At 48.0% G+C, this 19,812-nt stretch overlaps 1 protein-coding gene across 2 annotated transcripts in view; it reads left to right on the top strand.

Moving 5' to 3' along the window:
* STX18 (syntaxin 18) overlaps window positions 1-19,812 on the top strand; it is a 118,788-nt gene that overhangs the window by 76,136 nt on the left and 22,840 nt on the right. For both annotated transcript variants that reach the window (XM_021677694.1, XM_021677693.1), the window contains exons 3-5: window positions 8,008-8,123; window positions 9,860-9,937; window positions 10,103-10,169. In XM_021677694.1, coding sequence (XP_021533369.1) covers window positions 8,008-8,123; window positions 9,860-9,937; window positions 10,103-10,169 — 261 coding nt within the window. The remainder of the gene's footprint in view (window positions 1-8,007; window positions 8,124-9,859; window positions 9,938-10,102; window positions 10,170-19,812) is intronic.

The raw sequence follows: 19,812 nt of genomic DNA, 5'->3' as shown, positions 1-19,812 counted from the left end.
GAATAACCATACTGTCAATTTCCAGCTTAAAAGGTTAATGTATAATGTTCCTAAAGGAACATCACCTTTTAATTGAGTGATCAGTTATATCAAATTAACCTTTAGACCTTTTCAGTTTCACTGAGCTGAGTTTCCATTAAATCAAAATATAAAGTAGGAGGATGTTAATCTAATGTTCTTGGAATTAGTCATTTATAGGTCCGTTCCGCCCACGGGGTGCATGTTCACTTGGAAGTGAGTACCTTTCTTGTTTACTTTTCCCTAACACCTCTTGCCTCCATTTCTGATGAGACTGTTTCTATTAGGGAAGAGCACAAGGCCGGGGGCCCCCCTTCCCCCCGCCCCCCCCCCCCCGGCTCGGCCGGGGGGGGGGGGGGGGGGGAGGAGAGACGGAGCAGGCACCTTATGTAGGGCACATTCTGTTAGCATTACCTAGCATTGCCATGTGAAGCCAAACTAGGTAAGCAAACGAGATGCTAGGGAGTATTGGGATAGGGAAACAGTCATCTGTCATTCTTCCAAGTTCCACTGAGGGTAGGGCCATCTATTTTTCAAGAACCCAGGAGCTTCCTTCTGTCCGTCTAACTCTCCCCCAGAAAATGAGGAGCTGGAGTTGGGGAGTAGGAAGGTACCATACCCAGAGAGGAGGGGAGACTTACCCAGTGGCTGGGACTGAGAACCCTGAGCTCACTCCTCCCTTTTCTCTTGGGAGGGGCCTGTCATCAGGATGGAGGCAGTGGCTTTTCCAGGGAAGGCTCTGGAAGAGCCCTGCCGGGGTGCCTGTAGGTCTTGGGGGTGGGATAAAGTCAACTGGGGAGAGGCCTCCTAGGGAGCACAGTTGCAGCTGTATATCAGGCCTGTTCTGCATGCACGGAGTCAGGCCGTTCAAAAAGTGTTTGATTACAATGTACTGATTTATCAGCCTGCCAAATCCTAAGCATTGCTCTTGATGATGGGGATATGGCAGTGAACAGACAAAAATCCTTGCCTTTGTGGAACTTACATTTTTGTGGGGGAAGACAGACAAGAAACAAGATTAAAAAGTAAAACTATGTGGGGCGCCTGGGTGACTCAGTCGTTAAGCATCTGCCTTCAGCTCAGGTCATGATCTCAGGGTCCTGGGATCGAGCCCCGCATCGGGCTCCCTGCTCGGCGGGAAGCCTGCTTCTCCCTCTCCCTCTCCCCCTGCTTGTGTTCTCTCTCTCGCTGTCTCTCTCTCTCTGTCAAAAAAAATAAATAAAATCTTAAAAAAAAAAAAAAAGTAAAACTGTAGAATGTTAGGAGGAGGGAGAGGGGAAAGTGGCTACCACATGTCAGGAAACAGTCTTACAAAGGTAGGTTAGGGAAGGCCTCATTAAGAGGGGGATATTCAGTAAACACCTAAAAGAAGTAAAGGATCAGTTTATATAGATATCTGGGGAAAGAACGTTCCAGAAGAAGGCAGCCGGCAAGCATAAAGATCCTGATGTAGGAGCATGTTTGGAACATCGCAGGAGCAACAAGGGGGCTGGTGTGACTGGGGCGGGATGGATGGGGGATAGGTGAAGATGAGCTCAGAGAGACAGCAGGAGCCAGATCTTGTAGGTTTTGCAAGAACCATGGTTTCAGTAGGAAGCCACTGGAAGGTCTTGTATGGAGGAGCGATAAGACATGACTTACTTTGTATGTCTGATCAGTATGGCTGGTATGTTAGGATAGGCTGGGCAGCAGACATGCTAGGAGACTACAGTTAAGTCCAGGTGAGGGATGTCAGTGCCGTGGACCAGAGACGTAGCCGCGAGTGTGATAACAAGAGGTCAGATTCTGGAAATATTCTGAAGGTAGGGCCAAAGAGATTTGTTGATGGATTAGACGGGAGCTGGGAGAGAAAAAAGGGTTGGGAGGACTTGAGGTGTGGGACCTGAGTGGCTGGAAAGAACGGAAGTTTGAGGAGAGCAGGCCGGCGCTCAGCGTGGGGCGTATTCACAAGGCGAATTCGACGTCCGGATGGAGGTGTTGAGCAGGCAGTTAGATATTTGGGTCTCAAGTCCCAGGAGAGGTTCAGGCTGAGATAGAAGTTTGAGACTTGTAGGCATAAAACTGGTATTTGTGCTGCTAAAGCCACAAGACCAGACTAACTCACCCAGCGAGCAGTGTTGACAGCGAAGAGATTCAGGGACCGAGCCATTTAAGTTTTCGGGGGAGCTAGGAGGTGTCCACAAAAAGCCTGAAAATGAGCAGCGGGTGCGGTAGGAGGAAATCAGGAGAGTGGAGTCGTGGAGGGCAGAGGAAGGGCACAGGTCAGGGAGGGGACACCATCGGCTCCATCCACTGTGTGCCAGGTGACTGGGTAAGGGCTGAGCCAGCATGGGGGCCACTGGTGCCCCTGGGAGCGAGGACAGCGGTGGAGTGAGGAGAGTAAAGCTTGTTTGGATTGGGGTCAGGAAACAGTGGTCAGGAAAATGGAGACCGGGGTGCAAACTTATTAGAGAAGTTTTACCCAAATAAAGGGAGAGGTTAGCAGTAGCTGGTAGGAGGCATGGAGTTGAGAGGTTTTGTTTCGTTTTGTGTTGTTCGAGTTAGGAGAAATAACCCAGTGTTTGCTGGGAAAGGTCCAGTAGACAGGGAAAAAATGCTATGAGTGACTAATACATGTACCGTTCACTGTGCACCAGCCTCTCTGGGCACCTCGTACACACTGTGCTTCTTTAAGGGTCGATGGTGCAGGGGAGAGAAGGAGCATGTGGGGGCCGACCTGGTGCCAGGTGGAGGGGCAGAGCTGGGAGGTGGGCCTTCACCCATGGGAGGCAGAGAGAAGGCAGGTCTTGCGGGCCCAGAGGAAGATGGGAGAGAGCCGGGGGGCATGCGCAGAAGGCAGGAAGCGGTTACTCCTCACCCTGAGGACAGGCACAGGAGTGGGCAGTTGGAGGAGCACGGAGAAGAGAAGGAACAGCCAGCCAGGAGCGTGGGAAGGCACGTGCAGCGGGGACATGCAGCACACTTGCCGAGCACCGTTCGGGGACCACCTGAGTCGAGTCATCATGATAAAGCCAATATTTTGATCTCTGTCTCTCCGATTCCCACTTGTTCCTAAACTCAGCTAAACAGTGAATGGTTAGCTGTTGGTCCTCCGTCCGCCACTGCTCCCCTTCGTCTCTGGCTCTGCCTCAACTGTTCCGCTCCTGTGGCTTCCCACTCCCTGCCTCCTCCCCTCCTCCCCTCTTCCCTCCTCCCCTCCTCCCCGGAGCCAGACTTGGCCGAGTGGCCCTCTGGAGATTAGGATTAAAATGGTCAGATCAGTTCAACAAGATCCACGCAAGCAAGCATTTTTTGAGTGCCCTTCACGTGAAAGCAGTCTATTCCTGGGGTTTTAGATGGCACCGCTGTCTTCCTCTCTTTCAGTTTGTTAGGCCGTGGTTTGTAGTCTCCGGCCTGCCTCAGTCTGTGGCCGTGGCACTGAATGTCACAGTGACTCCCCTTTCTCCTTCATAGATCCTAGAACTTCAGAAAGCCATCCTTTGTTACTTAAAATCTCCTTTGCTTTCTCCAGGTTTTATCACCAAATGGTTCTAAAAGTCCATTTGCCCTGGTTTCTTTTTTCAAAACAAAGTGTCAGTCATGGAACATTTGGTCTCCAGAGCATTACTTCTGTCCTTTTATCTTGCATTGTAAGGACAAGCATTAATCGTGGTTTCTCTCTTTCATATTTCCAGTTCATTTTCTCTTCCTTCTGTGTTCCTTGTTTTTACTAATGTCTGCTGCTCATCTAGGCCCCAGGTCCCAGGATCTGATGATGCTGTGCTGTTCCTGACAGTTTTACCTCTCAGATCCGTCTCCTCTTTCCAGTCCTTGCCACCACCCACACTCTGCCATTGCTCCTTTCTTAAATTTCAGTCCAACAGAAATGCACTGGCACCTCCGTCTTATACGGCGCTAGGGAGACAGAGATGACTAAGGCAGGCTTCTCTGCCTCGTTTCAGTAACCCATTACCTGATCTTTCCCCCTCTCCTCCATCTAACGAGATACTGCCGTACTCATCTTCATCAGGCCCAGCCCTTCCACTGGCTACAGAATGAAACTCCTTCTGCTAGCATTGGAGGCCCACTGAGATCTCATTGCTCCACCTGTCCTGTGCTCTGGCCAGATTGAACCACTGGCTGTTCTCCCAATAAGCTCGCTCTCTCCTGACTCCATTCTGTTACTTCCTGAGAGTGTCCACTCTTGTCTCCCCAGGGCCACATCCTGCCTTTCAAGATTTGGTTCATAGATCCCCTTCCTCTCCATCAACTAGTGGGGAAAAAAGCATCCTCTCTCCTGAACTCTGTTCCCTTTTGTGACATAAGAGGTCCCCTGGGTGGTGGTTAAGAGCATAGACTCCAGAGCCAGGATGTTTTAGTTTGAATTACAACTCGGCTGATTACTAGCTGTGTGACCTTGGCAAGTTACTTAACCTCTCTGTGCCTCAGTTGCTTCCTATATAAAATGAGACTTGTAATAGTACCCACCTCATGGAGTTTTGAGAATTAAATGGGTAAATATATGTGAAGCGCTTAGCACAGTGAGTAGTGTTAATGCACAGAAGGCTTTATGTAACCAATAGCCATTGTGATGTAAAAGCATGTACATAAGCCTGTGGGTGTTACCTGTTGTGATGTGTTTATTGAGAGCAGGGTCTATATTTGTTCATATCTGTAGCCCAGACATTTACAGGGTAATCTGTGCTGTCTGTTGGGCATATACTGTGGACAGGGTCCTGTACTTGCCCCTATGTAATATTTATAGCAAAAATAAGATTTTAGCCTTTAACTTTTGTCCATACCTTTTCAGTAACCTTTGAAACAGAATACAAAATCATTTACAGTGGGTGCCTGGGTGGCTCAGTCAGTTAAGTGTCTGACTCTTGATTTCTGCTCAGGTCATGATCTCAGGGTCATGAGATTGAGCCCTGTGTCAGGCTCCAAGCTCAGTGACGAGCCTGCTTGAGATTCTCTCTCTCCCTCTGCCCACCCTCCTCCCCCTGCACACGTGCGCGTGCACTCTCTCTAAAAAAATCTTTTAAAAAAGTCATTTACACTGTTTTCTCTCTTCTCTATCCTCAGGAAGCATCTAACTGCATATTAAAGTAATAGGCACGGTGTCAATGGTATTTTGTAATTTTGAACTTGCCCCTTTATGCTGATCAACCAAATAATTAAAAAAAAAAAATCTTCCTTTGAATTTCTGAACCAGTAAATAAACTTACTACCCATTTTTTTCCTCCTTTTTTCTTGAAGTAAATTGACTAATCCAGACCTATACCTAACTTGGTCTCCTTTAATTGAATCTAATATTTTGGTAAATTGAGGTCTGTAATAAAATTATCCCTCTGTAACTCATAAAGGAAATAAAATTAAAGTTTGATGAATTTCTATATGCATGTCCTATGAGAATATATTTTTTTGGAATTTATTTGCCAGATAGTTAACCTTTTCAAAACAGTAATAATTTTGTTATTGTGATACTTAATTTGGGGCTATGTCACCAGCAAGCCTTCATTACTTTTGATGAGTATGTTTCAAATGCCCATTATATAGGTGCTGCTGTTTTTAAATTCTCACAGAAAAATAAGAGCTTGAACTCTCTTTCAGGTTGCTCCATCTCCTCATCTGTCGTGTCCTAAACTTCATGTGCCATCTTTGGCCGACACCCAAGCATCTGTCCTTCCACACCTGTGCCTGCCATGTTCGGGACCCTAGGCTCTCCTCTTTCCCTCCTCAGCCAGTCCTCGTCGCCTAGTAAATCTTCCTTGGATCCGCTGTGCCTCCTCCCCACTGACCTGGCCTTGGCCCAGAGTCTCTTCGCCTCTTCCCTTAACTGTGACTGAGAGCACCCAGGTTTTGCTTCCACCCATCTGCCCCCATGCAAAATGCAGACTCTGTTTAACGTCCTCCAGTGGCTATGTCAGCCGTCCCCGACTTCTGTACCTCGAGGGCTCCTCTCCAATTGATAGTGCAGTATTTGTATGATCGTTGTGTTTTGGGGAAGCCTATTGATACTGGAGAAATAGCTGTTGCAGATTCAGTACAATTTTAAATAAATGTCTACTTATCATAATAGCATCTACATTCCCTTGAAAACCAGAGTAACATATGCTAGATGTTCACTGTGGAGACGCTGACCATGTGTGGGTGGCATGCTGCCCCTCGCAGTGGTGCGAAGCCCCGAGAACTCCATGGCCCGGACGCCCAGTGTGCAGGGAGCACCTGGTGCACTCCTGTTTGCCCTTTCACACTCAGGATGATCCTCGTGCAGACCATTTAGCGAACGGTCATTCCAGCGGTGACCTGCAGGGGGGCATTTGTAGTAGGTCTTTTCCCACTGTCCTCTGTGGGGAGCATCTCCCTCTCTGCCTGCCTGGCACCTCCCCTGCACGCACTGACCTCTCTCCCCGTGGGTCCCCCTGTCCACTTGCAGACCAACACCATCCAGACAGTTCCTTGTGCCCCTTTTTCTGTGTCGGTGCCCCCGTGATTTGGTGCCTGCCCTCTGCAGGGATCAGAAATAAGCCTTGTTCCAACTGCGGACCCCCAACCCCGCCACAGTGCCTGACATGTGGGGGTTGAGTATAGAAGTGAATGAGTGGATGAATCGCAAGGATTAAGTAAGTCAATGAAATACATGTAAGGCATTGAGAGTAGGTGTCTGGTGCAGGCTAAGTGCTCAGCTACTGTCGGCTCCCCTGCTGTGTGCTGGGCACCAGTTTAGGTTTGGGGGAAACAAAGGAAAAAGGACAGAACCCCTGCTTTCCTGAAGCTTACGTGCTCCTGGGAGGAGCTGGACCACCCGTATTTCAGGGAGTGGTAAGGCCTGTAAGGAAAATGAGGCTGGGTGAGAAGAGATGGCGGTGGGGTAGCAGTGCGGTCTGGAGAGCCCCAGCCCCCGTGTCACAAGGCAGAGTAGAAGGGGACTTTGGGTCTCAGAGACCGTTATGTCCTATCCAGCACAGGCACTTAAGAATCAGCGATGGTGGCCCGTGTGGGGGCGAGCGCAGGGGCTGGTCAGGGAAGCTGGCTGTGATAGGAGATCCGGATGGGGAGGAAGCATGTGCACATCTGTTGGAAGAGCACCTGCTGCAAGACCTTCCAGGCTGCAGCAGGGTCAGGAGCACGTGGGGCCGACCCTGACCAAGCAGCCAGTGTCGTTGGGAGTGCAGGGTGGGAGGGTGAGTGTCAGGAAGTAGGTCACACGTGTTGGGTCGGGGTGATCGGGACCTTGTATTTTATTCTCGGTGAGGATGAGGGGCTGGCAGGGCTAGTAGATGGGAGCGGAATGAGTTGAGTCTGTACATTATCTGAGGTCCCTTTTAACTTGATATTTTGTGTTTCTAAATTTCAGTTACAATGTCCGGAGTGTTTAATTAGGCTCGTTAGCATCACTGTTAATAATAGTGCTGCCACACCTGCCCAGCTCTTAGGAAGATGAGCAGGGCACTCTAACCGGAATAGCTTGAGCTTCGGGGTGCTGCGTTAGCGTAGGTGAGCACCCTCACTAGCTCAGTAACTTTGGAGTTTTCTAACTTAACATCAGGGAAAATGAAATGTCTCTAAGAGCTCTATTATTGTGAGTCTTGAAGACTGCTTGTCAACATTGGAAAAAATGGCAGCCTGAAACAGCTTCCCACATACATCTCAAGCGCCTCCCGATAGTAGCCCCCCCCACGGTCTCTGTGCGGCACCCAGGGTGTTCTCCTCATGTTTTGCTAGTTCTGTCATCGTGTGCCCTGAGAGCCTTCAGGGGCTGCCCTGTCGTTCTCACAGTCGAAGCCCACATCCCTGCTCAGGCCTGACCCCACTCCCTGCTCATGGCCTTCGTATCTGTTGGGTCTGGGGTGTGCTATGCAGAGTTCTCCCACCTCCTAGTCCGGCCAGCTCCTCTAAATGTCATGTCAATAGGAAAGCTTTCCCTTCCCTTCACGCCCCATCCAGACATTTGTGGTCATTTGCTGCTGCTGTAAAATTTTGTCCCACGCCCCACTTTTTTTTTTTTAGCCATGTCATGTCTGAATATGGAAGGATGACAGACACAGAGCGAGACCAGATTGACCAGGACGCGCAGACGTTCATGAGGACCTGCTCTGAAGCAATTCAGCAGCTGAGAACTCAAGGTGAGGTGCTCTGAGAGGCGTGGCCAGCCCGCCGTGACTGTGAAGCCTCAGACAGGATCCATAGCACGCGCCCAGCTCAAGTTCTCTCCTGTGTTGCTATTTAGATTTTGGTTTCAAAACTTTAAAATTCCTCTTTTCTTGATCAGCTGTGAAAAGTCATGAAAAGGCCATGATTCAAGTTAAACAGTGGGAGGAGGGGGGTGAGGAGGACCCCTCCACGCACAACCAGACATTTCGTAAAGGCCAGAGCAGACAGATTGTGCGCGCCCCTGTGCTCCGTGTGGCATTTAGAGGGTCGGTGGTCAACAGCGTGTGGACAGGGACGGAAGAGGGTGCTCTCAGCCGTCTGCTTGGATAGGAAACTTCGGGAGCAGACCATCACGCTGCAGAGGAGGGCTCTGGAGCCGTGGGTGCTTTGGTGTCCACCCCAGCTCCAGCACGTTCTACTCATACGGCTTTGGGCAAGGTACTCAGTTGCCGTGCGCCTCAGTTTGTCTATAAAGTGGCGACAGTCACAGGGTGCATCTCTTAGGGCTGTTAGGAGAATTCAGGTGAGTTCAGCACGTGATTAGCGCCCTGGCTGTGGCACGAGGGTCGTTCGCATCACATCGTCTTCACTCATGTCCCATTCTCACCAGGGCAGTGAGACAGCTTCCCCAGTCCTGTATCTTCCTTGACCCTTTCATAATGTGCTTAGGCAGATCCAGGTTCCATTAAATAGCACAGACCTCCAAGTGGCCAGATGCTGCTGAGTTCTTGACACCAACTTGTCTTAGGAAGCTTCCATCATCACAGCCCTGATGGGCTACTCGGAGTCTGATGAAAGCTATAGACATTCTTGCCAGAGAAATATACATACTCACAGAATTTTGTGTACAGTCCCTCATGTGAATCTCAGGTTAAGCAGCCCAATAGGAAAAACATGATTCATGTCCCCTACCCTTAAGGGCCTAAACATTCATTGAAATAACCTAGAAGTACATGATTATGAATAAAACCAGCAACTAAGTACCAAGCCATGTGACCTTGGGCTTCTTATTGACTCTGAACCTTATTAGTTTCTGTGTGTGTAAACTAGACCTCCAGATTGCCTTTTGCATTAGCAGTCATATATGTAAAGTACCATCGGAGTGCCTGCAGGTGGTAGGCACTCAGTGACTCTGTAAATGGGAGCTCTCCTACCAAAATAAATGGCACAGACCTGAAGCAGATGTGATAGCTTGCAGAAGCCAGGCATCCTTAGGGCTAGGAGAGTCAGGGAAGGTTTCCTTGAGAAGGAAGGTTTGACTCTGTGTCTAAGGGGCCCTTGGAATGGGAGTAGCTGAGGGGCAAAGACAGAGCATTCCAAGCTGAAAAACAGCCCAGACAGGCGGGGGGTAGTGTGGGGCTTGAGTTTGATTTAAACATATTACTTGAAGGTCAGCTTGAGCATTGGATGCTGTTAATACAAACGGGGTCAGCTCTCAAGAAGTGGGGCGCATCCAGTACGATCTCCGCACGCTGTAATAAACCATAAATTCTTTGACTGTAGTTTTTCTACAGGTTTAATCTTTTACTCTTGCGAAGCCCAATAAATCTTCCTCTTTTAAAAATATAATGTCACTTGACACAGACTTGTTTTATCGCTGCAGTTTTACAAATAACTTTCCATAAAGAAACTGTTCTGAGGAAGCTGATGAGTTGTTGCCCTGTGAAACCGAGCACAGAGACCTGACTGCTGTCCGTTTGTGTTCCAGCGCACAAGGAGATGCCCTCCCAGCAAGTGAAGGAGCACAGGAGCGTGGTTCTGGATTTCATCGAAGATTACTTAAAAAGTATTTCACTTTATCTTAAAGGTCAAATGTGGCATTTCACCATAGACATGATGCCAAATTTAGCTTTGCTAGCTGAAGACTGTAGTGTCTCCTTATACTTAATGACATCCTTTGCCTGCGAAGCGGTTTTAAATGGTCTCTGTTCTGGTGTTTTCCCTACAACAGGAGTATGTAAACTTTACTCAGAACAGAGAGCCATCCGCGTTAAACGAGTGGTGGATAAGAAAAGACTGTAAGTATTGTCTCTGCTGGGGTTCCTTAATTAATAATAGCAATGATAGCAGCTAACGTTTGTAGAGTCCTTACGCTTTGCAACATAGAGTGCTTGGATTTCTTCACAAAATGCTATAGCTAGTACTTACAGAGCCCTGACTGTTGTGCTAGGCACTGTGCTAGATTCGTTGGTAGCTCACCACCACCTACCCTGAGGGGCAGGTACCGTTCTTATCCTCATTTTCCAGATGGGGAGGCTGCTGCTCGCAAAGCTGGGTAATGCCCCCAAGGTCCCACAGCCAGGAGGTGGCAGAGCTGTGCTTTGAGCCCAGGCTGTTTTTGGTTCAGAATCCATGCTCAGGCCTGTCTTGTGTTAGCGACCCTGTGTGGCTGGCAGTTTTAGCCATCTTACATCTTTCTCTTTGCCCCCCGCACCTCTCCTTGCTGTCTCCCAGAGGATTTTCCTGAGGCAGGAGCTGGAGCACAGCAACCTGTGCTCCCCTGTGAGGCGTCCCTCGGGTCATCTGCAGCGTGCGCCTCCCTTCTAACAGAGCACTCGATGCCACGTGCTGGTTTGCGGGTGAGGCCGTTAAAGCCCCAGGAGGTTAAAGGACTTGCACAAGACCCCACAGCTAGGAAGCAGCAGAGCCAGACTTCGGTTATCTCCCGTGGCACGTGTCTGCTCCCCAGCCTGTCCTCCCCGTCGGGGTGCACGCCAGCTTCTAGAGCACAGGGACTCAAAGCTGCTTCCCTTGCAGCTGCTCAGCCAGCCTGAGATAGGATTCTTAAAATGAGCAGGGAGTGCTAGGTCCAGGCTTCACCTCTGGACCACTTCTGAACTGGCCTTGGAAAGATTTTAGAGTGTTCTTTCAGAAGGTAACAGTACATACTACCTGGGGACAAATTTTCTTAATTCTGATTGTGTCGAGACCCCCAGCACCAGCCCCGGGTTAGGTGGTGCACTAGGAGGACTTGCGGAGCTTGAGGCTTGGATTTGTTACAGCGAAAAGGTGCAGAACAAACGGCGGAGGGAAACGGGTGATGTGCGGAGGAAATCGTGAGCGGGCTTCCAAGAGTCCCCTCCAGTGGAGCCACACAGGATCTGACTTGTGACAACTTGTGTGAAATGCCCACTGGGGAAGCTCACTGGAAACTCACCGGCCAGGGATTTCACGGGGGGCTGGTCACAGAGGCACCTCCTCGTTGGCACACGCCCAAATTCCAGACTCTCGGCAGGAAGGCTGGTGTTTCTGCATAAACCACACTGTGCGTACGACAGTTCAGGCATAGGGAACCACTCAGCAGTTAGGGCTATGGGAACTCTCCCGAAATCCCAGTTCCCAGACACCTGCCCAGGGTCGAGCCTGCACATAGGCCTTGCCCAGGAGGGCGGTCTGAGGCCTGCTGTGTTAACTGCTCTGTGCGCTGGTGAGACAGATTTGAAACCGTCATGCCAACAAATAGAAGTGTCTGTGGGGGATGGTAAGTAGATGGGTCATGTCATCTGTCAGCAAATAATTACTATTTATTACAACAAGGCGATGAGGATAGGCAGAGAGAGCAAGAGATAAAGTCTCTGCCCTCAAGGAGCTTAGAGTCAGGCTGGGTTGCTATAGAAACATGAGAAATTCGCCAACTGAGTCGGGATATGTCACAGCCATTAGCAAGTTCAGGAGGGTCAAGTAGAGCTGTGGGGCAGCATAGCATCACGCCACAGAGCTCACACTCTCCAGCCAGACGGCCCGCCCCTGCCGCTTACAAGCTGTGTGACTCGGGGAGCATCGCTTGACTTCTCCTCGCCTTAGTTTCCTCCCTTGTAAGATGGAAAAATTCCAAATACCTACCTTATTGGGTCGTGAGAACAAAATGCACCGGGATAGGTAAAGCGCTTGCTCTAAGTGTTAACGTATGTTAATTTGGACTGTTCTCTACGATTGAGCATTCACCCTGTTTGCCAGTGTGTTAATTTCGTTTGATCCTCACAACAACTCTGCTAATAATAAATACTCGTATCTGGTTTTATTGAGGACATCGAAGCCCAGAGAATGTGGGCTACTTGCCCGACATCACACAGCTGAACCAAGGTTTGAACGCCAGGGTAACGGGGCAGACTTTCTCAAACAATGGGCTTTGTGTTGGATGCGGGAAGAGGAGGGTTTGGGAAAGCGATGACAGAGGGAGAAAGCAGTCCCGGCTTGGGGAGGAGTGCGGGTGGAGGGGCACCCAGAGCCGTCCTGGAGGAGAAGGGCAGGCCTGGTCACCGGTGACTTACCATTCACACGGCGTGGTGGTCACTTGGCCCCCCACCCACCAGCGGGAGAGGTGCCCATTTCTGCTCCCTCACCCAAGCGGACCCTGACACCTGAGACTTAGCAGGTACCCCAGGTAAAAGTGGGAAGAGGTTTTTGCTGCTGCCTCCTCACTTCCTGGTTCTCAGCAGAGGCTTCGACAAATTAAGATCGGTCAGATGGGAGTTGTTCTCATTTCGACAGTCGAGTACAGGCTCGTCTCCTGCCGCCTAGCTGGCCTGTGCCAATTACTTTGAGCAAAAGACCTTGAGGGAAGTAACTATGTGACCCACACAATGTAGTCCAGCCTCCTTCTAGTTCTTTCCTCACCTTGTCCCAGAAGACGACTGCCTAAAACATACATATAATTTCACCACTCCCTCGCTTCCCATGTCTTACAAAAGGTCAGCTTGATGGCATGGCATTCAAGGCCCACAGCGAGCAGATGGCGGCAGCCTTTGTTTGTTACTCGGCCCCTGTGGGTCTCTGCTCTGACCGTACGTAACTTTGTGTTCTGAAGAGGCCTTGTTCTTTGAAGCCCTCATGCCTTAATCCTTGCTGATTTCTCTGCCCAGAATGCCCTTCATGTATCCCTGTACTTTCTGCCCCTCTTTTCCCCATTCCTCTGGGAAGCTAACGCCTGTTTATCCTTCCAGCCCCAGTTAAGATGTTGCTTGCTCTGTAAAGACTTCCTGGCTTCTGTGGGCCTTGCTGGTGACTCCTTTCTGTGTGGGTTCTCTGCACACTGTCATGGTCAGTGTAACCCATATACTCCTAGAGCGCTGCAGGTGGACCCCCTGAGCCCATCACGCAGCACGTTGCCCATCCTGGTCTGGGGAAGCCGCTCACCGAGGGCTGCTGGGTGAGTGAATGAATGGGTGCCTGAAGATAAGTTGACTATAAGAGTTTCTATTGTCAAATTGGATTTGTGGGTTCTTTGTTTTTTTTACTATTTTGTTTTGATTGGTACTAGGTATTGATAAAAGTCATTCTCATAAACCAGATTCGAGAAACCCCAGTGCTCCTGCTTTATGGCTGGGTTGCTACTGTCATGTTTCTTCAGTTTTTGACAGAAGTAAAGCACATTTGTTAGTGAAGGAATTGTCTGATTGTTTATTTTAAATCTTTCGTAGTATAGGAAAAACGGTACTCTCTGCTGGTACTCATTTTCATGCAGTGGTGATGACACGCTGATCTCTCGTAGCAAAGGGCGCTTATTCTAAAACGGGTGAAATGTTGTGCTCATTAGGCCAGAAGCAGTCTCAGCTGATCTTTCTGCCGTTCTCTCTCTGTTTTCTTAGAAAGGTAGTGCCATTGTTAAGTGTGACTTTTTCTCCCATCCCCCTAGCAACTGTCCTATCTGAGTTGACAGTGGCGCCTGCTGCCAGTTGTCTTCAGCTGGACATCAGGGCTGGGGAGAACTTTTACTGGGGTCTCATGCCTCTTCTTTTCTCCTGCTCTAAGACCGTGAGTCCTTTGAAGGCGAGGACACTGTGACTTCTACCTCTGTGGTCCCAGCGCCTTGATCAGAGCCTGCCACAAAGTAGGTTCTTCAGTTAATGGTTCTTGAATGAAGGAAAGAATGAAGCATGGTCACTCATTCCTGGCTCAGGTCTACACAATAAGAGCGTATGAGGTGGAAAGGTTGTGGGCCACCATTGGGCACAACATTGGCATGAGCGGCCTTATTGTCCCAAAAGGGTTTGGAATATGCCCGTTATCCTCCTAACCACCTTAAAGCACTAATATTTTGGTTATAACTGAACTATCACATGCCCTCCTAGGAATATGCTCTAAAAGCCATCTGAATTAATCAGAAACGTTTCACCTTTTCTAGAAAGGAATCCTGTTCTGTATTATTAGCTTTTCCTTGGGGACGAGGTTTAAGGTGGCTGTCTAGAAACCAGAACAGACCTCTGTTATTCTCTTCTGCGAGTTCAGAGGACTGTCTGTGGAGGCATGATAGACTATACAGGGGTCCCGGAACAGATCTGAACATAAAATATGAGGCTTGTCTCTTTAAAGTGCAATTTCTTTCTTATTCAGGGGTGGGTTATCTGATCCTGTGTCCACCCATGGTGACCGGACTTTAAAGTTTGCTGGTTTGGGCCCAGATTTGAACACATTACTTCCACTAGTACAAAGATGTTCTTAGAGTGGGAACTTTTGTCTATTTTCTCCTGTCTAAAGGGAGATTTGAGACGGATCAAACCTACTGCCTGAAAGATGGTGGTTTCTTCTCACATTGGGTGATATGAAACATTATGGAGGAAGGATGAGGCACCTTCTGCATTTATCCGTGTGGCTCGAAGTTAATTTCCAGAATATTAGCAGATCCTACTGTTAATTCTAATGAAGGATAACGTGAGAGTTTCCTAAGGTATCTGAGGGGATCCTGGTGACCTAAGTAAGCGTTACTCTAAAAACAGTTTCTGTGGTCAAACAAGTCTGAGGAACACTGAGTGTACAGAGTTCTCCAGGTCTGTACGTTGCCGTGTGCCTTGATTATGTTTTCCCAAGCCCTGCTTGCTGTGGAGCCTTTCACCCTTGAATCCCGGGCAAACGCACTTCAGGAAATACTGCCTGATCCCTTGGCTGGGTGCATGACCTTAAGTTTATTATTTACTCCCTTAAGTTGGTACAAAAGATCACAATTTCCTACATTCTGTTTTTCCTCCTCCTTTTTGAGAAAAGGCATGGGTGCTCTTGCAACACATACTCTCCGCATACTTAGTTGGTCCTTGCAGAGTGTACTCATGTTATTGTTTATGATACAGTTCCCTCAACCTAGATTGGAAGCTTGGTGAGGGCACCGTTGTGCCTTGTGCATCTTAAAATTCAGCCCCTAACCCAGGTCCCTGCACACAGTGAGAGCTCAATAAATTTTGCCAGTGCGGGGGGAGGCTAGGGATGATGACGACAAAGATGAAGGAAGACACGAAGCGATGCGATGTGATAGGAGGTCCACAGCAGTATGATTTTGTCCCTTTTAAAAATTTCAGATTTACCGAGGTATAAGTGACGTGACCCTGTAAGATACTGACCGTGTGCACTGTGGTGATTGGCTACGCGGGCACGTGGTACAACAGCTCCGCTCGTCTCGTTCAGGAGCGCACCCGTCACCTCACGTATTTGTCTTTTTCTCTTCTTCTTTTGGGTGAGATTGTTTAAGTCCTACTCTCTTAGCAAGTTTCAGTTGTACAATACAGTGTTAGAAACTGTAGTCACCGTGTTATACATTAGATCCGCAGGTCTTATTTATCCGAGAGCTGAAAGCTTGTGCCCTTTTACCAGCCCCTCCCTGTTTCCCCACCATGATTTGGTCCTGCTCACTACCTAGAACAGGGGATCAGCACACCGTGGCCTGTGGGCCAAGTCTAGCCTTTGCTTGTTATCGTACAGCCCTCGAGAGCTGAACATGGTTGTTAACATTTTAAAGGTTTGTAAAACAAAAAAGGAAAGAAAGAATACAAGATGGAGATCATATATGTTCCACAAAGCCTAAAATATTTACCATCTGGCCCTTTCCAGAAAAAGTGTGCTGACCCCTGGCTCACAACAGGCTCTCTGAGGTGAGGGACCACTTTTTTGTTGTTTGTGGTTTGCAGTCCGTCGTGGACAGGTATGTACTCCACCGCACAGGTCAGGCTCGCAGCCATGCTGCGGGTGATCCCGCCCCCGGAGTTCCATCTGAGCTCTATACGCTGCTCGGCAGATGTGTTTCTGATTACATGGCAATGTCAAAGTGCTATAAACGTTTCTACACGCTTGCTCTTGGTTTTTGTACTTCTCTCGTAGCAGGACCAGTAACAGTTCGCGGTCCGGTAGCGGCCTGTGGACCACACTTTGTGCAGCAGGGGCTTGGTGCCCAGCAGATGTGTGTGTGGGTGTGAGGATAGCTGACTCATGGTGGTGTGAGGCATTTCCTGCTCTGTGGGAGCGCACAGTACCTGTGCTGGAGTGGATTCCTGAGTCCGAAAGCCACTTCTGAAATGATGGTACTGTAATATTCTGTGCCAAAAATATCTTCTTTCTACCGAGAGCCTTGATTGGGAGCAGAAAAGAAGTGTAAGAGCCATACTTAACTCTGGAATATTAACCACTTTTCTCTGAACTTTTGTGTAAGTCCAAGAATTTCCTCCACATATTTTTTTATTTCAAAACTGAAAAGTCTGATTCCCTCCCTCTTTCTGTCTCTTTCTATTCTTCTTAAATTTTAAATAGAATCCCAAGGTTGTCAAATAAAGGACCTGGAGACAGATGTTGGCCAGGTGGAAACTGTTGATTGCAGCTATGAAATGCTCAGCCTTCAGCTAGAGAAATCAATTTAAATAAATCATGGGGCATAAACTGATCTTTCTGATGAGTTTTTAAAAATTGCTTTTTTCACAGTGCCTTCAACTAGTTAATTTGTAATTTCCCTGAGGATTGCAATAGACATTCTATGTATAATGAGATCTGTTTTTATCACTTAAAAAAAAAAAGCTCTCGGCTTTGTCTACTGCATTGCAGTCTTTTATTCATTTTAAATTGAAAACTGGCACATTAGCATACTCTGGACACAAAGGATTACAGACTTTACAGGAGCCCTTTATTTAAAAGTCAATTAAGCCCTTCTTCCTAAACAATTGAGTCCTGCTGCCATGGAGTGGGGCAGAGCAGGGTGGGTGAGTGCAGGGGTGGAGGGGGGCCACGGGCTCCCAGGGCAGGTCGCAACCAGAGTAAGGTGAGGGGCGCACCCCTGTAGGGGGGAAGAGAGGCAGTGGAGATGACAGGTTGGTTGTGTAGGGGGATTGGTCAAATAAGTGAATACACAAGGATGATGGAAGCCAGGTTTCACATAGTCGGGGAAGCGAAAGGGAAGAAGCCAGAATGAACCCTGTGGTGTTGGGTTGGAAGGAAAGGTACCGGTGTGAACTCCTGGCTTGCAGTTTGCATAGGGAGAAATAGAAATAAATATGGTTGTAAATGAGTATGTATGTGTGGGTATGCAAATGGGCCTGGAAGCAGGGACACCCCAGTAGCCATAAGCCTGCTTAGCACTCAGATCTTGGCTTCTACGTAGCCGGTTCAGCTTCCAGGAACCAGGGCTCCTTGTGGAAATGACTCAGTCTGGGGCTGGGGCAGGGAAAGTAGGACGTGAACCTGGAACATTTTGTCACACCAGACAGCAAGGAAGGGCTCTGAGGATGATGGTAACCTGGGAGGAGGACCAAGCCAGTTTGAAGGGTTTCTCCTGGCCAAATTAGAGACAGTTTGAGCATCAAATAAAAGATAGTAGCAGATGATAACCCACTGAATAAAATAGGACATCATGAGTCCATCTCCATAGGAATACGTAAGTGAGTACACTGAAGGTTTGAAATTGATAATTACATAGTATCGAAGCACTCCCTCCCCCCATAACTTCTTAACTACAAAGGGGGAAAGAGTAACTTTGCAGTGGGGAAGCCTGGCCGCCACCACCTCAGTCAGGTGATCAAAGTGAACTCACGGACAACCTGATGGAATGCACTGAGAAGAATGTAAATAGAATATCACTTTTTTATGCCAAAGATGTATAACCTGAATCCAGCCGTCAGGACGGTCAGACACCCTCAAATTGGGGAATGTCTTATAGGATAACTGGCACATCATCGTGCATCAAGGTCACGAAACTCGGGGAAAGACCATAGAACTGCTTAAACCAAAGGAGCCTGAAGACAAATGACAACCAGATGCCATGTGTGATTCTGAACTGGATCTTTCTGTTACAAAGGGTATCATTGAGACAACTAGGCACAATAGAATGGGGTCCAGGGAAAGACTGGAAGTAGTGTAGTAATGTGAAATTTCCTGATTTTGATGGTCGTATTCTGGTTGTATCAAAAAATGCTCTTGTTTTCAGGAAATCCTAAAATAGAGTGAAGGGAGATCAGGTTGACAACTTACTTTCTCATGGTTCAGGAGAAACGGTTCTTTGGACTGTACTTAAGATCTTTCTGGATGTGATTGTTTCACAACAAAGCAAATAAAAAACCACAAGATACCATCTCACATTTATTAGAATGGCTAAAATAAAAATGACAGATGTCAGGGGACAGGTGTGCCGCAACTGGAACTCTCATCCGTGGCTTGTGGAAGTATAAAATAAGTCTTTATTAAAATAGCCAAATAATTCTCCTGAGTGCAGGGACCATCCTGTGACCCAGTGGCCCCACTCCTAGCTTCCCTGGGCCTACCATACCTTTTCTGCCCTTCTGTCCCTGGCAAAATGTTACTTCTTTCTCAAGAGTGCACCCAAAAGTTATCATAAAGCCTTCATGATAAAAACTTTCAGCAAACTTGGGACTAGAAGGTGTGCATGAGAAGGTTCACTCAGTAGGATTAGGGTGTCCCAACTTTGCACATTATGAAGAAACTGGCTCTGGGCCAGTGCTTGGAAGATAATCTCCAAGCTCTTGGCATATCCTGCCTGCTAAGAGGGTGTTTTGTTTTTGTATACCTGGAGCCTTGGACCGTCACACCGGAGAGTTTATGCTAACAGTGTGATTTATGACCGGGGCCTTGGACCAAACTATTTGAATTTGACCTCTGGAGGAACTGGAGACTGAGGAACTAAGGTCAGCTACTTGGGTGCTCCATGCCGCATGACTGACTCCCAGTGAAACGCTGGATGCCAAGGCCCCAGGGAGCTTTCCAGGTTGACAATACTCTGTATGTGCACATATTCTCATTGCTGGGAGAATTAGGTGCTGCCTGTTGTATTTCACTGGGAGAAGACAACTGGAAGCTGGCATCTAGGTTTCTCCTGGACTTTCAGGAGTAGAATTGAGTAATTCATCACATCCATACAACTCACAGTGCTCATCACAAGTGCCCTCCTCAGTCCCCATCACCCATTTAGCCCACCCCCCACCCACCTCCCCTCCAGCAACCTCAGTTTGTTCTCTATTGTTAAGAGTCTGTTGTATGGTTTACCTCTCTCTCTCCTCCCCCCATGTTCATCTGTTTTGTTTCTTAAATTCCACGAGAACTGATCTCTTTATATTTCTTTTTCCCATCTAGGAATATGATATCTCTTTCCATTTGTTACAGGGTATTTTTGTATCTTTCAAGAACATCTTTTAGTTTTTCCATACATGGGTTTTGGCTTTTCTTGTTAAATTTATGCTGTGATATTAGTTGTTGTTAGTTTTTTATCATTTGTTTTGGCTATTGCAAATGGGCTTTTCTCTTTCCCTGAATCTTGTCACTGTCAACCTGGCACTTTCTGACGAACATTTAAGTCATTGTTTTGTTACTACAAGTAGTGCTGTGATCAATATCCTTATAACTATATCTCTGTGTGTATTTGTGAAATAGAGTAGCAGATGTATTTTCCAAAGATGGCTG

The sequence above is a fragment of the Neomonachus schauinslandi genome, chromosome 2 (assembly GCF_002201575.2).
Source record: "Neomonachus schauinslandi chromosome 2, ASM220157v2, whole genome shotgun sequence".
Classification (NCBI taxonomy): Eukaryota; Metazoa; Chordata; class Mammalia; order Carnivora; family Phocidae; genus Neomonachus; species Neomonachus schauinslandi.
Note: the sequence above shows the minus strand (reverse complement) of the source record. Positions and strands in the feature narration are given on the sequence as shown.